This window comes from Vulpes lagopus, chromosome 8 (assembly GCF_018345385.1).
Source record: "Vulpes lagopus strain Blue_001 chromosome 8, ASM1834538v1, whole genome shotgun sequence".
Lineage (NCBI taxonomy): Eukaryota > Metazoa > Chordata > Mammalia > Carnivora > Canidae > Vulpes > Vulpes lagopus.
Genome location: NC_054831.1, coordinates 32,767,855 through 32,791,501, shown reverse-complemented (window position 1 = coordinate 32,791,501; position 23,647 = coordinate 32,767,855). Strand labels below are relative to the sequence as shown.

Sequence of the window (23,647 nt, the reverse complement as noted above, 5' to 3'; positions counted from 1 at the left end):
GCCTGATGTGGGACTCGATTCGAGGACTCCAGGACCACACCCTGGGCCGAAGGCAGGCACTAAACTGCTCAGCCATCCAAGGATTCCCCAGCCATCCAGGGTTTCCCCATGTATTCTTCCTCTTTTGTATATATCTTACATATACATATTTTGTCCTTTCTTCTGTCTACACTTAAAAAAAGTTTTTATTTTAATTCCAATTAGTTAACATACAATGTTGTATTAGTTTCAAGCATACAATATAGCAATTCAACACTTCCATATAACACCTGGTGCTCCTCCTTGGTGTACTCCTTAATCCCCATCACTTATTTCCCCCATTTCCCACCCACCTCCCCTCTAGTAATCATCAGTTTGTTTCCCATACTTCAGCATCTGCCTTTGGCTCAGGGCGTTATCCTGGTCCGGGAATCAAGTGCTACATGGGGCTCCCACAGGGAGCCAGCTTCTCCCTCTGCCTATGTCTCTGCCTCTCTCTGTGTGTCTCTCATGAATAAATAAAATTAAAATCTTTAAAACAAAAATAAATTTTACCTATGAGTAAAATCATATGGTATTTGTCTTTCTCTGACTTACTTTGCTTACTTACCATTAATCTTTCTAGCTCCACCTATGTCATTGCAAATGGCAAGATTTCATTTTTTTTTGGCTGAACAATATTCCATTGCATTTATATATATTGCATCTTCTTTATCCTTTCATGTATGTTGCTTTTGAAAGTGATCTTCAATAGACTCATTAAACAACATTCAGTGCTTATCAGTTTCAATTCATATTCCAAGAAATACTTAATAAACTTGTGTTAAATTTCTTTTATTTCTCATTTAAGGAGTTCTGTCAGATAATTTCTCTAAATATTATAAATAAACACTAAGGCTATTTCAAGCTGAGTGCTCTACTCAATTGACACTTTCTCACTAAAAATAATTTCTGAGGATCCCTGGGTGGCTCAGTGGTTTAGCACCTGCCTTTGGCCCAGGGCGTGATTCTGGAGTCCTGGGATTGAGTCTCCCGTCAGGCTCCCTGCATGGAGCCTGCTTCTGCCTCTCTCTCTCTCTCTCTCTGTGTGTCTATCATGAATAAATAAATAAAATCTTAAAAAATAAAAATAAAGTAATTTAGAGAACATAAAATATTTGTGAAGACTCAAATACACCTCCTTTTTTAGGAGACAGTGATTTTGGAAAAAAAAACCCCAAATCTTGTCTTATAATAATATACAATTTTGTTTTACAAATACAAAAAGCCTTGTGCATAATATGTATATATCTGCACATAAACCATTTATTTTAGATCATTGAGATAGCCAAAACTACTTAAAAATGACATCATTTTAGGGGCACTTGGGTGGCTCAGTCAGTTAAGCATCTGACTCTTGATTTCAGGTCAGGTCATGATCTCAGCATCATGAGGTAGCCCTGTGTTGGGCTCCATGCTGGGCATGGAACCTGCTTAAGATTCTCTCTCCTCTCCCTCTGCCCTTCCCACCTCCCACACTCCTATGTACACTATATCTCTCTCTCTCTCTCTCTCTCTCTCAAAAAAAAAAAAATGACATCATTTTCTTAATGCGAGAAAAAATAATTGAATAAATTTTTAAAATAAAACAAGAAAACCAATCCATTATCCCACAAAGAAAATCAACAGAGACAGAAGAAAATCTGGGGACTATTTAATTTAGAGGGTTCTTATTTTTTAGTATTACATATAAAATCTTAGAGTATTTTTAAATGATATTAATAATAAGCAACACATAATTGTTAGAAACATCATAAATAATAAAATTATAAAATGCCTAAACAATGTACCAGAGTCACTTAAAAAGTAAATTGAGAAGGGGAAGGAAAGATAAAAGAAAAATGAAGAAAAAGATAAAAGAGAAAATTGGGTAGGGAGATATAAAAACAAATCAGGAAAAAAATCAGACATTTGGCAACTACACATAAAAGAAAAATGGGAGAAAAACACATACAGAAAAATAACATAGGTACTATGAAGATATACAGAGAAGTATAGAGAAAACCCGTGGGAAAGATATAGCCATAAAGGGAGCTCACCTGAAAAGGGAACCCTCTTACACTGTTGGTGGGAATGTGAACTGGTGCAACCACTCTGGAAAACTGTGTGGAGGTTCCTCAAAGAGTTAAAAATAGACCTGCCCTACGACCCAGCAATTGCACTGTTGGGGATTTACCCCAAAGATTCAGATGCAATGAAACGTCGGGACACCTGCACCCCGATGTTTCTAGCAGCAATGGCCACAATAGCCAAACTGTGGAAGGAGCCTCGGTGTCCATCGAAAGATGAATGGATAAAGAAGATGTGGTTTATGTATACAATGGAATATTACTCAGCAATTAGAAACGACAAATACCCACCATTTGTTTCAACGTGGATGGAACTAGAGGGTATTATGCTGAGTGAAATAAGTCAATCGGAGAAGGACAAACAGTGTATGTTCTCATTCATTTGGGGAATATAAATAATAGTGAAAGGGAATATAAAGGAAGGGAAAAGAAATGTTGGGAAATATCAGGAAGGGAGACAGAACATAAAGACTCCTAACCCTGGGAAACGAACTAGGGGTGGTGGAAGGGGAGGAGGGCGGGTGTTGGAGGGGAATGGGTGACGGGCACTGAGGCGGACACTTGACGGGATGAGCACTGGGTGTTTTTCTGTATGTTGGTAAATTGAACACCAATAAAAATTAATTAAAAAAAATAAAAAAATAAAATAAAAAAAATAAAAAAATAAAAAAAAGGGAGCTCACCTGTTGGCACTTGTGATGCCGTACTTTCTAGCTTTCCTCTTATTTCTCTGGCCATTTCGTCTCAATGTCTTTGCTCGTTCCTGTCCTGTCTGACCACTAAATATTAGCATGCCCAAGGATGGCCTTAAGCCCTCTTCCCTGTACTAGCGATCCTCTTTCTTTAGGTGATGTCATACATGCCCATGGTCCACAGCTTTAAATAATGATAGTTCTCTCAAAGTTTTTTTCAATTCTGCCCTCTTTCTGAGCTCTAGCATCATGGAACCAAGTAGGTATTTCTTTCCAATGTCTGCTAGGAATCTCCAACTTTAAAAGTCCAAAACATAACACAATTATTCAGTCTACAGTTGCTTTCCCTTCTCATGCTCAATCCAGAAAATGTCCTTCTCCTTCAACTTTCCACATTTAATTCATCACTAAAGCCCAACGTTTCTTATGAATTTCAAATATTCCCAAGTATGCACATACTTTTTTAAGATTTTATTTATTCATGAGAGACACAGAGACTCTCTCTCTGCAGAGAGAGGCAGAGACACAGGCAGAGGGAGAAGCAGGCTCCGTACAGGGAGCCCAATGCGGGACTCGATCCCAGGCCTCCAGGATCACACACTGGGCGAAAGGTGGCACTAAACCGCTGAGCCACCCGGGCTGCCCACTTTTTTTTTTTTTTTAAGATTTTGTTTATTTATTCAGAGAGACAGAGAGAGAGAGAGAGAGAGAGAGAGAGAAAGAGAGGGAGAGAGAGGCAGAGATACAGGCAGAGGGAGAAGCAGGCTCCATGCAAGAAACCCAATGCAGGACTTGATCCTGGGACCGTGGGGACTACAACACAAGCCAAAGGCAGATGCTCAACAGCTGAGCCAGCCAGGCATCCCTACACTTAGTTTTTTTTTTCAATTAAATATTCAGTAGATACAACAGACAACAATATATTTGTAGGGTATAAATAATATAACAAACACCCAAGTATGAACTACCCACTTAATGTATTATATTTGTTTTAAAGAATTGTAGTAAAATACACATAACATAAAACATACCATTTTAACCATTTTAAAGTATACAGTTCAGTGCTATTAAGTACATTCACATTGTTTTGCTACTGTCACCACCATTTATCTCTGGAATGCTTCTCATTTTGTTAAACTGTAACTCTGTCCCTATTAAATACTAACTCTCCCATTCCCTACTCCTCTCAGCCCCTGACAACCACCATTCTACTTTCTGTCTCTATGAAATTGACTGTTCTTGGCATCTCATGAAAGTAGAATCATAAAGTATTTGTCTTTTTGTGACTGGCTTGTTTCATTTAGCATCATGTTCTTGAGGCCTACCCATGTTGTGGCATGGATTAGAATTCCTTCCTTTTTAAGGCTGAATAATATCCATTGTAGGTATATATCACATTAATGTCTTATAGTTTTAATGGTGCAAGTCTTGCATATCTTTTGCTCAATTTACTCCTAAGTATTTTATTCTTTTGGTTACTATTGCAATCCTTGTCATATTTGCTATTAAATTATGCTAGCAAAATAAGCTGATAGGTATTCTCAGATTTTTCCTAAACTCTTCAATATTTTGTATTAGGTTGAAATTATCTGTTCTTTGAATATTTGGTAGAAGATGATAAAACCATTTCAACCTAGTGTTGTTTTTTTTGTTGGAAGGTTTTAAACTATTTTTTTTTTTAGATTTTATTTATTTATTCAGGAGAGACACAGAGAAGGCAGAGACATAGGCAGAGGGAGAAGCAGGCTCCTCGCAGGGAGGCACCCAGGCATTCCTAAATTAATTTCTTTAATCATTACAGAATGATTCAGCCTTTCTATTTTTTCTTTAGCTGGGTGTAAAAAATTTATTTTTTTCTAAAAATTCATCTAAGTTTAAAGCCTTATTGGCATCAGGCTGTTCATAAGTTCTTGTTATGTTTTAAATCTCTCTACCACCTTTCATTAAGTACCCCCTTTTATTCTGAGTATTGTTTATATGCTTTCTTTCTCTCTTTTTTGCTCAGTCATGCAAGAACTTTGTGATTTTTAGTAATCTTTTTTTTAAAAAAATGGACTTCTTTTGGAATTTTTATTTTATTTTATTTTTTGCTTTGTGTGTGTGTGCATTTGTGGTTCTGTACAAATTTTAGGATTGTTTGCTCTATTTCTGTCAAGAATGTCATTGGAATTTTGATAAGGATTACCTAATCTGTAGATTGCTTTGGGTAGTATGAACATTTAAGCAATATTCCCCATCCAAGAGCATGAAATATTTTTCTATTTATTTGTGTCAATTTCTAATATCTTATAGGTTTTATGTACAGGTCTTTTACCTCCTTGGTTATATTTTGTTCCTAGATATCTTATTCTTTCTGATACAATTGTAACCAGGATTATTATCTTAATTTCTTTTTCTGATAGTTCATTATTAGTGCACAACTAATTTTGTGCACTGATTTTATATCCTGCAATTTTCCTGAATTTGTTTATTAATTCTAACAGTTTTTTTGTAGTCTTTAGGGTTTTCTATGTATACTATCATATCATTTGCCAATAGAGACAGGTTGTACTTCTTCCTTTCTGATTTGATGCTCAAGGTATTTTTAAATTTCTCTTTTGATTTCTTTGACCTATTGGTTGTTCAGTAACATGTTTAATCTCCACATATTTGTAAATTTTCCAGTTTTCCTCTATCCTCTAGAGGTATTATAGTTTTACATTTAGGTATATGTTCCATCTCAAATTAATTTTTGAGTATGGCATGAAGTAAGGGTTGAGGCTTTTTTTTTTCCATTTGAAAATCCAATTTTTCTATCAGTTTTGAACAGTCTTTCCTTTATCATTAATTTCATTGGTGTCTTTGCAGAAGACTTGCATTGACTAAATATGCAAGTCTCTATCTGAACTTTCTTTTTTTTTAAAGATTTATTTATTTATTCATGAAATACACACACACACACAGAGAGGCAGACACAGGCAGAGGGAGAAGCAGGCTCCTTGCAGGGAGCTTGTTGTGGTACTCGATCCCGGATCCTGGGATCACCCCAGAGCCGAAGACAGACACTCAAGCACTAAGCCACCCAGGCATCTCTCTATCTGAACTTTCTATTGTGTTCCATTAGCCTACTTATCTATTTTTGTGTCAATACCATACTATAGGATTATAGTCTTAAAATTCAGGTAACTTGTGTACTCCTACTGTCATCTTCTACTGCAAGATTATGTTGGCTATTCTAAGTTCTTTTGCATTTTCATATAAATTTTAAAATCAGCTAGTCAATTTGTATCAAATGTGTATCTCTTTCTGAGCTTGCTCTTCTGTTGATCAATTTGTCTATAATGTCATCAATACCACACTGTCTCGATTACTGTAGCTTTACAGTAAGTCTTAAAGTTGCATAGCATTAGTTCTCCAACTTTCATTTTTTTAAAGATTTTATTTGTTTACCTGAGAGAGAGAGAGATAGCAACATGAGCAGGGGGGATGGGCAGACGGAGAAGTAGACTCTCTGCTGAACATGCCCCCCCCCCCCCCCCCCCGACATGGGGCTTCATCCCAGGACCCTGAGATCATGACCTAAGCAGAAGGCAAACGCTTAACTGATGGAGCCACCCAGGTGCCCCTCCAACTTTCTTCTTCAAAATTGTTTTGGCTATTCTAGGTCTTTTGCCTCTCCACATAAACTTTAGAATCAGTTTGTCCATATTCATAAAATCATTGCTGGGATTTTGACTGGTATTCCATTAAATCTGTAGATCAAGCTTGACAATATTGAGTTTTCCTATCCATGAACCTGGAATATCAATCCATTTATTTAGCTCTTCTCTGATTTCATTGATCAGATTTGTAGTTTTCTTCATATAGCTCTTATATATATTTTGTTACATTTATAATTAATTGTTTAACTTTTGAGAGTGCTAATATAAATGATATTGTGTTTTTAATTTCAAATTCCATTTGTTCTTTGTTGGATTATAGGAAAACAACTGACTTTTGCATATTAACCTGAATCCTGCAACCTTGGTATAACTGTTTAGTTTCAAGAGTTTTTTTTTTACATCATCTGCAAATCTGATTAAAACTATTTTAAAGTTTTTATTTTAATATCAGTTACGTTTCAAGAATTGTTTATTCTTTTAAATTTTAAATATAGACAATCATATCATCTTTAAACAAAGAAAATTTTAATTTCTTTCTTCCTGATCTGTATATCTTTTACTTCCTTTTCTGACCTTATTGCATTAGCAAGGACTTCCAATACAATATTAAAAGGGAGTGGAGAGAGGAGCAACCTTTGCCTTGTACCTGATCTTGATGGAAAAGCTTCTAGTTTCTCACCATTAAGTATCATATTAGCTATAGGGTTTTTTTAAAAATATTTTATTTATTTATTCATGAAAGACACAGAGAAAGAGAGGCAGAGACATAGGCAAAAGGAGGAGGCTCAAGGCAGGAAGCCCAATGTGGGACTCAATCCTGGGACCCTGGGATCACACCCTGAGCCAAAGGCAGAGGCTCAACCACTGAGCCACTCAGGCATCCCTATAGTTTTTTTGTTTTTTTTTTTTTAATAGATAGTCTTTACTAAGTTGAAGAGGTTCTCCTCTATTCATTGTTTACTGAGAGTTTTTAGCATGAATGAGTGTTGGATCTTCTCAAGTGCTTTTTCTCAATGTATTGATATATCATGTAGTTTTTCATTTTTATTTTGTTGATGTAATGGATCACATTAATTTATTTCCTAATGTTGAATCAGCCTTGTATACCTGTGATAAATCCTACTTGGTCATGGTATATTGTTATATTTATACTTTTTCGGATTCACCTTGCTAATATTTTGTTGAGGATTTTTGCATTTATGTTCCTGAGAGATATTGGTTTATGGTTTTCTTCTCTTGTAATGTCTTTGTCTAGTTTTGGTATTAGGGTAATGTTGCCCTTATAGAATGAGTTAGAAATTATTCTCTCAAAAAAATTATTCTCTCTGCTTCTATACTCTGAAAGACATTACAGAGACTTAGTATAATTTCTTCCTTAAATGTTTTGTAGAATTCACCATTGTACTCATCTGGGCCTGGTACTTTCTGTTTTGAAAGGTTATTAATTATTCATTCAATTTCTTTAATAGATACAGGTCTATTCACATTTTCCATTTCTTCTTGTGTGAGTTTTGGCAGATAATGTCTTTCAAGGAATCAGTACATTTCATCTAGATTATCAAATTTGTGGGCATGGTTGTTCACAACTTTGAATCCATAGATCAATTGGGGAGAACTGACATGTTCACATTATGAGTTTTCTTTTTTTTTTAATTTATTTTTATTTTATTTATTCATGATAGGCACACAGTGAGAGAGAGAGAGAGAGAGAGAGAGGCAGAGACACAGGCAGAGGGAGAAGCAGGCTCCATGCACCGGGAGCCCGACGTGGGACTCGATCCCGGGTCTCCGGGATCGCGCCCTAGGCCAAAGGCAGGCGCTAAACTGCTGCACCACCCAGGGATCCCCAGATTATGAGTTTTCTAATCCCATTACATTAAAAATTTTCCCCATTTATTTCAATCTTTTAAGAATTCTCTCAATAATGTTTTGTAGTTTTTATTTTAGAAATCTTGCATACCTTTTAAAAAATTTATTGTTAGGCATTTGATATTTTTAACACCATTATAAATGGCATTTTAGAGGATCCCTGGGTGGCTCAGAGGTTTAGTGCCTGCCTTCGGCCCAAGGCATAAGCCTGGAGTCCTGGGATTGAGTCCCAAATCGGGCTCCCTGCATGGGGCCTACTTCTCCCTCTGCCTGTGTCTCTGCCTCTCTCTCTCTCTGTGTCTCTCATGAATAAATAAATAAAATCTTAAAAAATAATGGTATTTTAAAATAGCAGTTTCCAACTATTTGTGGCTAGTACATGGGATTACAATTAATTTTTGTATTTTGACCTTATATCCTTTGACCTTGTATCAGCTTTTGTTTGTCTTTGGTTAATTTCCTTAAATTTTTTAAGGTTTTTAAAATTTGTTACTTAATCTATATATCTATATAGGTATATTTTAGGTCCTTGTGCTTAGTGTTCTTTTTTAACTGTAGTATGGTTGACGTACAATGTTATAATACTTTCAGGTACACAACAGTGATTCAATAATTCTATACATTTTACTATGCTCACAACCATACAAATGTAATTACCTTCTGTCATCATACAATGTTATTACAATATTATTGACTACATTCCTTATGCTGTACTTTTCATCTCCATGACTATTTATTTATAACTGGAAGTTTGTACCTCTTAATACTCTTCACTTATTTGTGCATCCCCTCTAATCCTGTTCTCTCTGGCAACTGCCCTTTGTTCTCTGTATTTATGATTATGGAAAAAAGTTTCCTTTATTTTTAAAGGATCTTTTCTGTTGGATATAGAGTTCTTAGCTTATAGGGTTTTTTTTTTTTTCTTTCAGCACTTTAAAGATATTATTCCAGGGACGCCTGAGTGGCTCAGCAGTTGAGCATCTGCCTTTGGCTCAGAGCTTGATCCCGGGATCCCAAGATCAAGTTCCACATTGGGCTTCCTACATGGAGCCTCCTTATTCATCATGAATAAATAAATAAAATATTTTTAAAAAATGATATTATTCCATTATCTTTTAGCTTCCATTCTTTTTTAAAAAAATATTTTATTTATTCATTCATTCATTCATTCATTCATTCATTCACAAGAGACACAGAGAGAGGCAGAGACATAAGCAGAGGGAGAAGCAGGCTCCTCACAGGGAGCCTGATGCAGAACTCAATCCCTAGACTCTGGGATCATGTCCTGAGCTGAAGGCAGACGCTCAACCGCTGAGCCACCCAGGCATCCCTAGCTTCCATTATCTCTGATGTGAAGTAATTTAAAATTCTTATAGATGTTCTCTTGACTCTAATATGTCATTGTTTACTGTTTTCTTTAAGATTTGTCTGTGGTTTTCAGCAGTTTGATTCTGGTCTACTTAAATGTGGTTCTGTTTGTATTTATCCTGCCTGAAGTTCTACTGAATTTCTCAGATCTAAAAGTTTATGTCTTTCAACAATTTTAGAAAAAATTCAATTTTATTTATTCAAACATTTTTCTATTCCTTCTGGGATCCCAATTACATGAATATAAAATCTTTTGATATTATTCCACATGTCCTAGATTCTCTTCTTTTTTCATTGTTTTTTTTTCTATGCTTCAGTTCAGATAATTTTTAAAAAGATTTTATTTATATATTTATTTATTTATTTACTTACTTACTTACTTACTTACTTATTTATTTATTCATGAGAGACAGAGAGAGAAAGAGGCAGAGACCCAGGCAGAAGGAGAAGCAGGCTTTCCACAGGAGCCTGATGGCAGGACTCGATCCCAGACCTGGATCACACCAAGTCAAAGGCAGACGCTCAACTGCTGGGCCACCCAGGAGTCCTGGTTTGGATAATTTTTATTACCACTTTATATTATTATAATTTAAGTTACATGATCTTTTTGGTTTTGTTTGTTTTGGTGCATTGTGCTACTAAGCCTATCCAATACCTTTTCATTGAAGATAGTATATTTTCCACTTCTAGGTTTTCATTTGATTCTTATAGTTTCCACCTATTTGCTGAGATTCTCCCATTTGTTCACTCATTCTGTTCTTCTTTTCTGATAAATCTTTTACTATACTTATAATAGCAGTTTTAAATCCTTGTCTGCTAATTCCAACAATTGGGGCATCTGTAGGTCAGCAACTATAGGATATTTTCTCTTAGATTATAAGTCATATTTTCCTGCTTCTTTGTATGTTATTAAATTTTCATTCCAGGTTGTATATTGAAAACTGTGGAGACTCTGGATTACATTATCTTATTCTAAAGAATGCTGAGTTTTTTTCTGGTGATAGTATTCTTTAAAAACTTTGTTTTAGGTTTTGTTAGGGTGGGCCTATTTTGTTTTTCTGTTTCATCCTGTGGGATAGTCTTTGATTATGGTTTATGGTCCTTTTGACCCTTTTGGGTTTTAGTGGAAAACTTGAGATGTTTATAGATTCTAATTTGCTATAATTTAAACACTGAACTCTGTCTCCCCAACACCTGACAGCAGCTGAAATCTTTGCTCTGCTCTTTTTCTTTCTAGCTGTTGCTTTTTTTCTGGATTCCCTGAAGTCACATCCTGTTTATGTATGGGTTAGGGGAGAATCAACAACCTGAGGGAATTTGAATGCATATTTCAGGGCTCCCTGCTCTGTGGCTCACTCCTTTCCAGGATTTTCACCCTTAATTTCCAGGCACTTAGGCAGCCTTGAATTGTGACCCTTATGTCATTATCCTATTAGATTTTCTGTTTCAGTTCTAACTTCTCATATGTCTCGTGAACTGAGAATCATCTTTGGGTGAACAGCTGGATAAATGTAGAGCTCATCTCATTTTCTTTCTCTTTTCAGGGATCTGGTACCCTCTAGCTTCTGCCTGTTCTTTTTCTTTTTTTTATTAAATTGCATTCCAGGCCTTAAAAGAGTGGTTTTGTTTTATTTTATTTATTTATTTATTTATTTTTTTATTTATTCATTCATTAAATATATATTTTTAAAGATTTTATTTATTTATTTATGAGAGACACAGAGAAAGAGAAAGGCTAAGACACAGACAGAAGCAGGCTCCACGCAGGGAGCCCGACGTGGGACTCGATCCAGGGTCTCTAGGATCACGCCCTGGGCTGAAGGCAGTGCCAAACTGCTGAGCCACCGGGGCTGCCCTATTTATTAAAGATTTTATTTATTTATTCATGAGAGACACAGAGAGAGAGAGAGAGGCAGAGATACAGGCAGAGAGAGAAGCAGGCTCCATGCAGGGAGCCTGACATGGGACTCAATCCTGGGATTCCAGGATCATACCCTGGGCTGAAGGTAGATGCCCAACCGCTGAGCCACCCAGGTGTCCCAAGAAAATAATCTTTATGTTAAGTTACTGAAATTTTGGATTTTTAAAATAGAAGTTATTGTTACTTATGCTAATTAATTTTCACAGGCAATATCCTAATTAGTGATAAAGATATGACTAGAATCTAGTCCTCTGTTTCCTTTGATGGTTAACAAATATAATTCCACATAACTTACATAATTAGCACATTGGTACACTAGTTTGCAACAAAATTTACAACAGTTAAGAACATGCCATTTAATTAATAGAAAAATGGTGACTTACCCAGAGATCGAATGCCTTTTTGTTCAAGAAAGCTGTTTAAAATATTTACATTAAGATTTAATATAAATCCTAGTTCTGGTGTAAGCTTCCAGAAGCCATCCTATGAAATAAAAAAAAAAAATTAAGCCACATTATTGAAATTTAATTACATACATAAGATATTAATGTAATAAATAATGTTTCCAATGATCTCATTTCAGTTTATTAAGACATTTCTAAAATTTTTATTATCAAAAATTTTATTTTTATTATTTTTTAAAATCAATGTTCTTTATAGAACTATGAGTTCTATTAGTTCTTGATATACTAGTGACACAATATTGTTGGGAGTCTCAAAAAATACTATGGACATTATGTATCAAGTGGCACTTATAAATGGTGTTATGTGTTTTTTTCTTCTAGGAATGCTTTGAACTGATGTTTCTCAAACTTTTAAGTAGCATATTCCTTTTGATCAACATTAAAAATGTGCCTTTATGATGTCTGAAATATGAAAATGACATTTTTTTTACTAAATATAAAATTGTAAAAAAAAAATAAATAAATAAAATTGTTATGGTAAATATGGTCTTTAAAAATACTTTACTTATCCTCACTGTCCTCTTCCCACCATACCTAACTTTCTAAGGCTGATGTTTATTACATATTATAAGGTGGTTGTAAGCCTGAACATGGGGATCTTGAACTTGAAGTAGATCGACTCCAGGTCTCAAGGCAACTGATAAAGGGAGCAGAAAGGAGAGTAAGGTCATAGGCAGGTGCACAGACTCTATACCAATAATTTGAAAAATAAAAGCATTGATATAGGCTAACTAGTATTGAACTAGTTCTAGATGCCAGGTTTTTTTTTTTTTTTTTTTTTTTATTTATGATAGGCACACAGTGAGAGAGAGAGAAGCAGAGACACAGGCAGAGGGAGAAGCAGGCTCCATACACCGGGAGCCCGATGTGGGACTCGATCCCAGGTCTCCAGGATCGCGCCCTGGGCCAAAGGCAGGCGCCAAACCGCTGCGCCACCCAGGGATCCCCAGGTTTTTGTTTTTTAAAAAAACTTTTAGCCACTTCTTGTGGAAAATCTTTTATTATATCCACTTTGCAGATGAGGATACTGAGGCACAGAGAAGTTTAAGCAACTTGTTCAAAGTTGCACAGCTAACAAGTAGCAGAGGCATGATTTAAGCCCCAACAGTTTGGTTCCAAAGCCCACAGATAGCAATATCTGCTATACTGCTTCCAACACTGCTTTCATGTACATTCTTTCAGGTAAAAAATAAAAGCTGGGCAGCTGTTATTATCTTGTTTAAACCTCAAAACCACTTTATGAGGTAGCCATTATTATCATCCCCAGTATATGGGTAAAGAGCCTGAGACTCAGGAAGGTTATCTGACTTGCCTTAAATCACAAAGCAGTAGGACTGAGGCACAAATTTAGTCTCACTAAATCAAGTTGCTTTTTTCACTTTATATCAAAACAAATAATAACATACATGAGACTGGGTCTTAGTACCAGTGCAGGAACTAAATTTATTGGGTGTTTATTAGCTTCACAAATGGAATGATAAACTGTAACACAATCTTACATGTTGAGTCATATTCCCAAGACCATATGTGAACTTCACAATGAGATGTTAACATGATTGTAATTCATCTATCTGTTCTAGAATCTAGGAAATCAAGGTGTTACCCCATGACCCACCCAGGGGTGCTAATATTCAACCAAGGAATATTAATATTCACTTGCATGATATTTTGGTCTAACAATTAAAAGTAGATAGATAAATGCCATCATCAAGCAACTGTATTGTTCAATGACTTTTTTTTTTTACTTTTTTTGACTTTTTTATTTATTTATTTTTTAAATTTATTCATTTTTAAAAATTTTTTTTTTATTTATTTATGATAGTCACAGAGAGAGAGAGAGAGAGGCAGAGACACAGGCAGAGGGAGAAGCAGGCTCCATGCACCGGGAACCTGATGTGGGATTCGATCCGGGGTCTCCAGGATCGTGCCCTGGGCCAAAGGCCGGCGCCAAACCGCTGCGCCACCCAGGGATCCCTTTGACTTTTTTTTTTAAAGCAAGATTTTATCAATGAAGGAAGCAGTATGTTGATTTACATTCTTCCACAAGTCACTTACCTCACTAATACACTGGTAAACATTTCAATGACCAGCTACTTTGAGTATTTCTGTTCTGAACTATGAAGCTAATTAACCATACACTTAAGGGTAAATTAGACTAATACCTCAGTTTGTAGACTGAAGAGTTCAGTCCAAGGCACAAAATTCGTCCAGCTTTGTTCATCTTTTTGTGACTGAAAGCTTGCAGTAAAGTTACTTCCTCTAATATCAAATTTTGCCGCTTTTTTAAAACAACTACTTGTCAGAAATTCTGGTGTTTCATTATTTTCTGTTGCAAAAAAACATTCATAACTTGAAGGTGATGAAATTCTGGCAGAAAGATCTGTGGAAGACTCCAATTCAGTGTTAGCAAACAGATCTATTGGTGGCTTGTAACTGGTGCTCAAAGGAACTACAGAATTTTGAAAATAAAGAGGAGAATCAGAATGGTAATGAACGTCAAACCCTCTGGATGGACTAGCAGAAGAAACTCTTTTAGGAAGAGACAAAAAAATATTTGGCTGCAGGGGAGAGTCCAACCCATGGGAAATGCTACCAGAATTGTCCGTCTTATGGCTATGATAAGTTTCAGGTAGAATAACCTCTCTGGAGTTAAATGAGGCACCTAAAAGAGAAGAAAAAGCAGAGGATCCAAAACGTGGGGAAGGTGGTCTGGAAGGGGTACGTGACTCAAGGGTAAAGTCACCCAAAAAGTCAATTTGAAGGTCTTGGTCATTCTTAGATGGACCAAACTGTTTGAGACTCTTAGGACAAGCAAAATGAGCCTTTTTATGACATAGGCGGGGAGGATGAAGGAAACTAGAACCAACAAAGGGCTGAACTTCCAAACAGGCTGAACTATGGGCAGCAGAAATGCTGTAACCAGCCGGTTTTAGGAAAGGGGCAGCTTCACAAAGTGGTGGTTTAAATGAATCCATCCGACTTAAATCCAATGGCTTTTCCACATCTCCACGTTCAAAATTGACTATTAAAGGTTTTTCTGATAGTTGGGAACCAAAATCTTCCAAAACGTCCAAATCTTCAGAATATTCCAGCCGAGATAATTTAAACTTTCTGTTCGTCAAATGTGGTTGTGGCAGTTTTTCTTTCCATTCAAAGAATGCTGAAAAAGGCTGTCCAAGAGGGAAAAATATAAGGTAAGGAAAAAAACAAAATAAAATGAACAATCAAACTTACTTCCTATAGTTGACTTCTGAGTAGACAGACATGTAATCATAATCGCTTATCCTAGAGCACTGAAAAGAGGATATATTCAAGATAATTTAAATACAATACCCTACTTATATAGATACAAATCTTATATAGAGATTTGGAGAGAACAGCAACAATAAATTTTTTTTTAAATTTTATTTATTTATGATAGGCACACAGTGAGAGAGAGAGAAGCAGAGACACAGGCAGAGGGAGAAGCAGGCTCCATGCACCGGGAGCCCGACGTGGGATTCGATCCCGGGTCTCCAGGATCGCGCCCTGGGCCAAAGGCAGGCGCTAAACCGCTGCACCACCCAGGGATCCCAAACAGCAACAATAAATACATCTTCCTTTCTCTTTATTCTTAGTGTGCTAAAATTTTCAACACCCCTCATTTTATACAAAAGAAAACTCAGCACTATAGAAGTGTCTTGTTCAAGATTTTAAAATTAGCAGTATCACAGTGTGTAATTGGCCCTAAAATAAACTGATAATTTGAAATAAATTATTCTAGTCTTTTATTCTGCTGTTCAGAAATATTAAGGAAATGGGAAAACTGAAAAAAAAATTTCAAAAGCTTTAAAGTAACTAAATGAATGCATCTTTATACCAGACTTTAAATGACATGTAAAACGAATGGGAATTGAGGATGCTATGCTACTACTATTCCTGGAACATAAAAAGTCTTTCTTAAAAAGATACATGTAAATAAAATCCAGTTTTATATGAATTACAAGTCTTTGAAATATTTTGGAAATAATTAGCCTGGCAGCACCTGATTGGCTCAGTGGGTAGAGCACTTGGCTCTTGATCTTGCAGTTGTATATTTGAGCCCCACACTGGGTGTAGAGATGACTTAAAAAAAAATCTTAAAAAAAATAATTAGCCTATAATTTTACAAAGGTAAATCAGCTATTTTTTTTTAAAGTGTAGTCTTTCCCCATTCAGTCATTTCCAGTATACATTTAAATAATTATGCTGCAGAACATATAACAAGACACATATTTGAAAATAACATTTAAAAACAATACTTTTCTGGTTAAATTTCTCTTAATTACAGAAACAAACTAAATAGAACAATAATGATGGACTAGACCTATCAGATATTAAGGTATTTTATAAAATTACAATAATGAGACATCAATGGAACAGAACAGATGGTCCAGCAATAGATCCTAAAACACAGGAATTTAGTAGATGATAAAGATGACACTTTTTTAAAAGCTTTTATTTATTTATTCATTGAGATACAGAGAGAGCGCGAGAGAGGCAGAGACACAAGCAGAGGGAGAAGCAGGTTCCATGCAGGGAGCCCAACACGGGGCTCGATCCTGGGACTCCAGGATCATGCCCCCTGCCAAAGGCAGGTGCCAAACCCGCTGAGCCATTCAGGGATCCCTAAAGATGACATTTTAAGTCAATGGGAGGAAAAATAGTTATCCAATAAACAGTGTTGGGGGACAGTGGGTAGCTAATCTGGAAAAGAATAAAGTTAGTTCCATACTTCCTATCTTATACCAGGATAGATTCAAATTGGATGAAAAATTAAATACAAATAAGAAAGCATAAACAGTTTAAAATAAAACTATTTTAAAAAGTAAGTAAGAGGACACTTTGAGAAAGCATAATCTCTGAATAGTAAAGCTGTTTTTAAGCATGATATAAAAACCAAAACAATAAAACAAAAACAAGAAACCCAAAGATCAAAAAATGTGACTGCACTAAGAAATCTGCATGACAAAAAGATGATGAATGACAACAAAATGTAAACGGCAAAGTGGGACACAAATTTGTGCAACTCAAATTACAAACAGCTAATTTCCCTAATATGTAGTTTTCCCAAAATAAAAAAAATTACTAATAACAAAGGCAAAAGACATGTAGATAACACATAGAAAAGAAGATATCTAAGGCTCTTAAGAATATGAAAACATGCTTATCTTCATTCACAAAGAAATGAAAATTAAAATATCACTAACACATTTCTCACCTGTCCAATTTGCAAAGCTCAAACATTTGAATGATACATTGGGTTAAGGAGGGACAGTAAGAGCCTCTTGCATGCTACTGATGTGAGTGTGAATTGATATAACTTACACAGAGGGCAATTTGGTTAGAGTTAATTGAAATTTTCAGAATGGATTTACTAAGGGATCATTGATATACAATAAAGAGCATATTTAAAGTGCATAATCTGAGGAGCACCTGGCTGGCTCAGTTGGTGCAGCACCTGACTCCTGATCTCAGGGTCTTGAGTTGGAGCCCACATTGGGAGTAGAGTTTATTTTTAAAAAATAAAATAAAGTGTATCATTTGGTGCATTCTGACTTAAGTAGACATCATGAAGCCGTTATCACAATGAAGAGAATGAACATATCCATCACTTCCAAGGTATTCCTGCGCCCTTTTGTAATCTACCTCATTCCTCTCCTCACTATGCCCAGGCAACTACTATTTACTTGCTTTCAGTAACTTTAGAATGGTTTACATGTATTTTGTATCAATGGAATCATACAATTTCTATTCTTCTTTGTTTGACTTCTTTTAGTTAGCATTAACCATCCTGACATTCATCCATGTTGCATGCATCAACAGTTACTTCCTTTTTATTGCTGAGTAGTATTCCATCATATGGCTATATCACAATTTGTTTATTCATTTCCTGACGGTTGTTTCCAACTTCTGGCTACTATAAATAAAGCCTCAATGAGTACTTATGCAGAAATCTTTGACCATAAACTTTCATTTCATTTGGCTGGGTCAAATGGTAGGTGTACGTTTTATTTTTTAAGAAACTGTCCGGAGTTTGTAAAATGATTTTGCCATTTTTAAAAGAAGATTTCATTTATTTATTTGAGAGAGAGAGAGTGAGAGTGAGAGAGATCACTGAAGGAGAGGGAGAGGGAGAAGCAGACTCCCTGATAAGCAGGGAGCTCGATGCGGGGCTGGGTCCCAGGAACCAGAGGTCATGACCTGAGCTGAAGGTAGATGCTTAACTCACTGAGCCCCCCACCTTGGTTGTGCCATTTTATACTAACCAGCAGGTGCAGGAGAGTTACAGTTGTTCCATATCTTTGCCACATCTAGTACTGTCAGCCCCTTTTAGGCCATTCAATTGGGTATGTAAAGGTATCTCATTGTGGTTCCAGTTTTCATATTCTTATGTGACTCATGACGTTGAACATCTTTTCATATACTTGTTTGCCAACTGTGTATCTTTTTTGGTGAAGTGTCTATTCAAAATGCTCATTATCTTATTGGGTTTTCTTATTGAATTGTAAGTTTGCTTTATATATTTCAGATGTCTTTATCAGATGTATTTTACAAATATTTCCTCACAGTCTTTGGTTGGCCCTTTCATTTGCTTAATGGTGTCTTCTGAAGAGCAAAAGTTTTTGATATTAATGAAGTCCAATTCACCAATTTTTAAAAGTTTTTTAAATTTAAGAAACTTTTGTCCAACCCAAATTCATTAACATTTTCTCCTATGTTCTCTTCCAGATATTCTAGCATCAGTTGTTACATTTAAGTCTATATTCTTATATTCTAATCTTTGCAAATGGTCTGAGTTAAGGATAAAAGTTCATTTATTTTTTCCCTTTTATTTTTTTACTTAAATTCAATTAACATATAGTGTATTATTAGTTTCAAAAGTAGAGTTCAGTGATTCACCAGTTTTATAGAACACCCAATGCTCATTACATCCCATGCCCTCCTTAATGTCTATCACCCAGTCACCCCATTCCCCAACCCTCCTTCCCTTCAGCAACTCTGTTTTCTGTGATTCAGAGTCTCTTATGGTTTGTCTCTCTCTCTCTCTCTGATTTTTGTCGTTTTATTTTTCCTTCCCTTTACCTATGCTCCTCTATTTTGTTTCTTAAACTTCACATGTGAGTGAGATATAATTGTATTTCTCTGATTGACTAATTTCACTTAGCATAATAACCTCTAGTTCTATCCATGTCATTACAAATGACAAGATTTTTTTTTGATGGCTGAGTAGTAGTCCATTGTATATATACACCACCTCTTCTTTATCCATTCATAAAGATGTTGATGGACATCTGGGCTCTTCCTATAGTTTGGCTTTGCGGACATTGCTGCTATAAACAGTGGGGTGAGGTGCTCCTTTGGATCACTATATTTGAATTGCTGGAGTAAATACCCAGTAGTGCAATTACTAGGTTGTAGGGTACCTCTATTTTTACCTTTTTGAGGAATCTTCATACTCTTCCAGAGTGGCTGCACCAGTTTGCATTCCCACCAACACAGTAAGAGGTTCCCCTTTCTCCACGTCCTCACCAACATCTGTAGTTGCTTGACTTGTTAATTTTAGCCATTCCGACAGGTGTGAGGTGGTATCTCATTGTGGTTTTGATTTGTATTTCCCTCATGATGAATGATGTGGAAGATATTTTCATGTGTCTGTTGACCATGTGTATGTCTTTTTTGGAGAAATGTCTGTTCATGTCTTCCATCCATTTCTTGACTGGATTTTTTGTTCTTTGGGTGTTGAGTTTGATAAGTTCTTTATAGATTTTGGATACAAGCCCTTTATCTGATAAGACACTTGCAAACATCTTCTCCCATTCCGTCGGTTATCTTTTAGTTTTGTTGATGGTTTCTTTTGCTGTGCAGAAGATTTTTATCTTGATTAAGTCCCAATAGTTCATTTTTGCTTTTTTTTCCCTTGCCTTCATAGATGTGTCTTCCAAGAAGTTGCTGTGGCCAAGTTCAAAAGGGTTGTTGCCTGTGTTCTCCTCTAGGATTTTGATGGATTCTTGTCTCACATTTAGATCTTTCATCCATTTTGAGTGTATTTTTGTGTATAGTGTAAGACAGTGGTCCAGGTTCATTCTTCTGCATGTGGCTGCCCAATTTTCCCAACACCATTTGTTGAAGAAACAGTCTTTTTTCCACTGGAAGTTCTTTCCTGCTTTGTCAAAGATTAGTTGATCATAGGGTTGAGGGTCCATTTCTGGGTTCTCCATTTTGTTCCATTGATCTGTGTGTCTGTTTTTGTGTCAGTACCACACTGTCTTGATTACAGCTTTGTAGTGCAGTTTGAAGTCAGGCACTGTGATGTCACCACCTTTGGTTTTCTTTCTCACCATTCCTTTGGCTATTTGGGGTCTTACTTGGTTCTGTACAAATTTTACGTTTGTTCCAGCTCTGTGAAAAATGCTGGTGGTAGGTATTTTTTTTTTAATTCAATTTAATTAACATACAGTACTACCAGTTTCAGAGGTAATTTAGTGATTCATCAGTTTCATACAACACCCGGTGTTCATTACATAAGTGCTCTCCTTAATGCCCCTTACCTAGTTACCCCATCCACCCACCTCCCATTGGTGGTAATTTGATAAGGATTGAATTCAATGTATAGATTGCTTTAGGTAGTATAGACATTTTAACAATATTTGTTCTTCCAATCTATAGGCATGGAATGTTTCTTTGTGTCTTCCTCAATTTCTGTCTCTATAGTTTTCAGAGTACAGATCCTCTACCTCTTTGGATAGGTTTATTTCTAGGTATCTTATGGTTTTGGTGCAATTGTAAATGGGATTGATTTCTTGATTTCTCTTTTTGCTGCTTCTTATTGGTGCATAGAAATGCAGCTGACTTCTGTGCATTGATTTTATATCCTGCCACATTGCTGAATTCCTAGCAATTTTTTTGTAGAGTCTTTTGGGTTTTCTACATAGAGTATGTTGTTTGCAAAAAGTGAGTTTGATTTCCTCCTTCCCCATTGGGATGCTTTTTCTTCTTTTTGTTGTCTAATTGCTGAGGCTAGATGGCTGGAATTATGTTGAACAGTGGTGAGAGTGGGCATCCCTGTCATGGGCATCCCTGTCATGTTCCTGACCTTAGGGGAAAGGCTCTCATTTCTTCCCCATTGAGAATGACGTTCACTGGGGGCTTCTCATATATGGTCTTTATGATGTTGAGATATATTCCTTCTATCTCTACTTCCCAGAGTTTTTTTTTTTTTATCAAGAAAAGATGCTGTATTTTGTCAAATGCTTTTTCTGCATCTATTGAGAGGGCCATATGGTCTTTATTCTTTCTTTTATTAATATGGTGTATCACATTGATTTGTGGATATTGATTTGTGGATCCTTACAGCCCAGGAATAAATCCTACTTGGTGAATAATCTGTTGGATCCAATTAGCTAGTACCTTGTTGAGAATTTCTGCATCTATGCTCATCAGGGATATTGGTCCGTAATCCTTCTTTTTAGTGGGGTCTTTGTCTGGTTTTGGGATCAAGGTAATGCTGGCCTCACAGAATGAGTTAGGAGGTTTTCCTTCCACTTCCATGTTTTGAAACAGTTTCAAAAGACTAGGTATTATTTCTTCTTTAAATGTTTGGTAGAATTCCCCTGGGAAGCCATCAGGCCCTGGACCCTTGTTTGTTGGGAGATTTTTGATTACTGATTCAATTTTTTTGCTGGTTTTTGTTCTGTTAAGATTTTATAATTTTTCCTGTTTCAGTTTTGGTAATTTATGTTTCTAGGAATCTATTCATTTCTTCCAGATTGCCAATTTTTGGCATATAATTGCTCACAATATTCTCTTTTTTTAAAATTTTTATTTATTTATGATAGTCGCATAGGCAAAGAGAGAGAGAGAGAGGCAGAGACACAGGCAGAGGGAGAAGCAGGCTCCATGCACCGGGAGCCTGACGTGGGATTTGATCCCGGGTCTCCAGGATCGCGCCCTGGGCCAAAGGCAGGCGCCAAACCACTGCGCCACCCAGGGATCCCACAATATTCTCTTATAATTGTATTTCTGTGGCGTTGGTTACGATCTCCCCTCTTTCATTGGTGATTTTATTTATTTATTTTATTTATTTGGGTCCTTTCTCTTTTCTTTTTGATAAGTCTAGCTAGGGGTTTATCAATTTTGTTAATTCTTTCAAGGAACCAGCTCCTACTTTCATTGATATATTCTTTTTTTTTTTCTTCTGTATCATTGATTTTTGCTTTAACCTTTATTACTTCTCTTCTCCTGTGGATTTAGGCTTTGCTTTGCTATTCTTTTGCCAGCTCCTTTAGGTGTAAGGAGATTATGTATTGGAGACTTTTCTTGCTTCTTGAGGAAGGCCTGTTTTGCTATTGAGCATCTTTTCATGTGATTACTGACCATTCATATATCTTCTTTGTAGAAATGTCTATTCAAGTCCTTTGCCCTATTTAACAAATTATTTAAAGATGTATTTATTCTTATGAGAGAGAGGGAAGGAGGGAGGGAGGGAGGGAGAGAGAAAAAGAGAGAGAGAGAGAGAGAGAGAGAGAGAGAGAGGGAGGAGAGTAGAGGGAGGGGCAAAAGGAAGGAATATTCATGCAGACTCCCTGCTGAATATGGAGGCTGGATCTCATGACCCATGAGATCACCACCTGAGGTGAAACCAAGAGTCAGATGCCCAACCAACTGAACCACTCACCTGCCCCTGCCCTATTTTTGAATTGGGTTGTTTGTTTTATTGTTGTTGAGTTTTAGGAGTTCTATATATTCTGGATATTGATCCTTTATCAGATATATCACTTTTAAGTATTTTATCCCATTCTGTGGGTTATCTTTTTATTCTGTGGGGAGTGTCTTTTGATGTGCAAAAATTTTTTAATTTTCATGAAATCCAATTGCTCTATTTTTTTCTTTTTTTTACTTTTGACTTTGGTGTCATGTCCTGACAGATTATTGTTAAATCCAGTGGGTGAAGATTTGTCCTGTTTCTTCTAAGAGTTTTTATTGTTTTAGGCCTTACATACAGGTCATAGATCCATTTTGAGTTAATAACCTAGTATATGATACTAGGTTAAGAGTCTAATATGATTCTTTTGTATGTAGATCTCCAGTTTTTTCAGTGGTGTTTGTGCTTTCCTCAATGAATGGTCTTGGTACCAGTGTCAAAAATCATTTGACTACATACGCAATGGTTTATTTCTAGGATCTCTATTGTATTCCATTGGCCTAAAGAAGTCTGTCTTCATACCAATATCACACTGCTTTGATTACTGTACCATTCGGGTAAGTTTTGAAATAAGTAAGTGTGAGTCCTCCATTTTTGTTTTTCTTTTTTCAAGATTATTTTGGCTATTTGGAGTCCCTTGAAATTCTAAATGAATTCTAGGATGGATTTTTCTACTTCTTCAGTAACATTGCTGAGCTTTTGATAGAGATTGCATGGAATCTATAGGCTGCCAATATTGACACTTTATTAAGTCTTGCACTGTCCTATCTTCAAGTTCACTGCTTCTTTCTTCTGCCTCTTCAAATCTGCCTTTGAATCTCTCTAGTGAATTTTTCATTTCAGGTATTATACTTTTTAGCTCCAAAATTTCTTTTTGCTTTA

At 36.0% G+C, this 23,647-nt stretch overlaps 1 protein-coding gene across 1 annotated transcript in view; it reads right to left on the bottom strand.

The window, feature by feature from the left end:
• PARP4 (poly(ADP-ribose) polymerase family member 4) overlaps window positions 1–23,647 on the bottom strand; it is a 106,272-nt gene that overhangs the window by 6,796 nt on the left and 75,829 nt on the right. The window contains exons 31-32 of the mRNA XM_041765436.1: window positions 14,205–15,212; window positions 11,962–12,061 (exon numbers count right to left, since the gene is read on the bottom strand). Coding sequence (XP_041621370.1) covers window positions 11,962–12,061; window positions 14,205–15,212 — 1,108 coding nt within the window. The remainder of the gene's footprint in view (window positions 1–11,961; window positions 12,062–14,204; window positions 15,213–23,647) is intronic.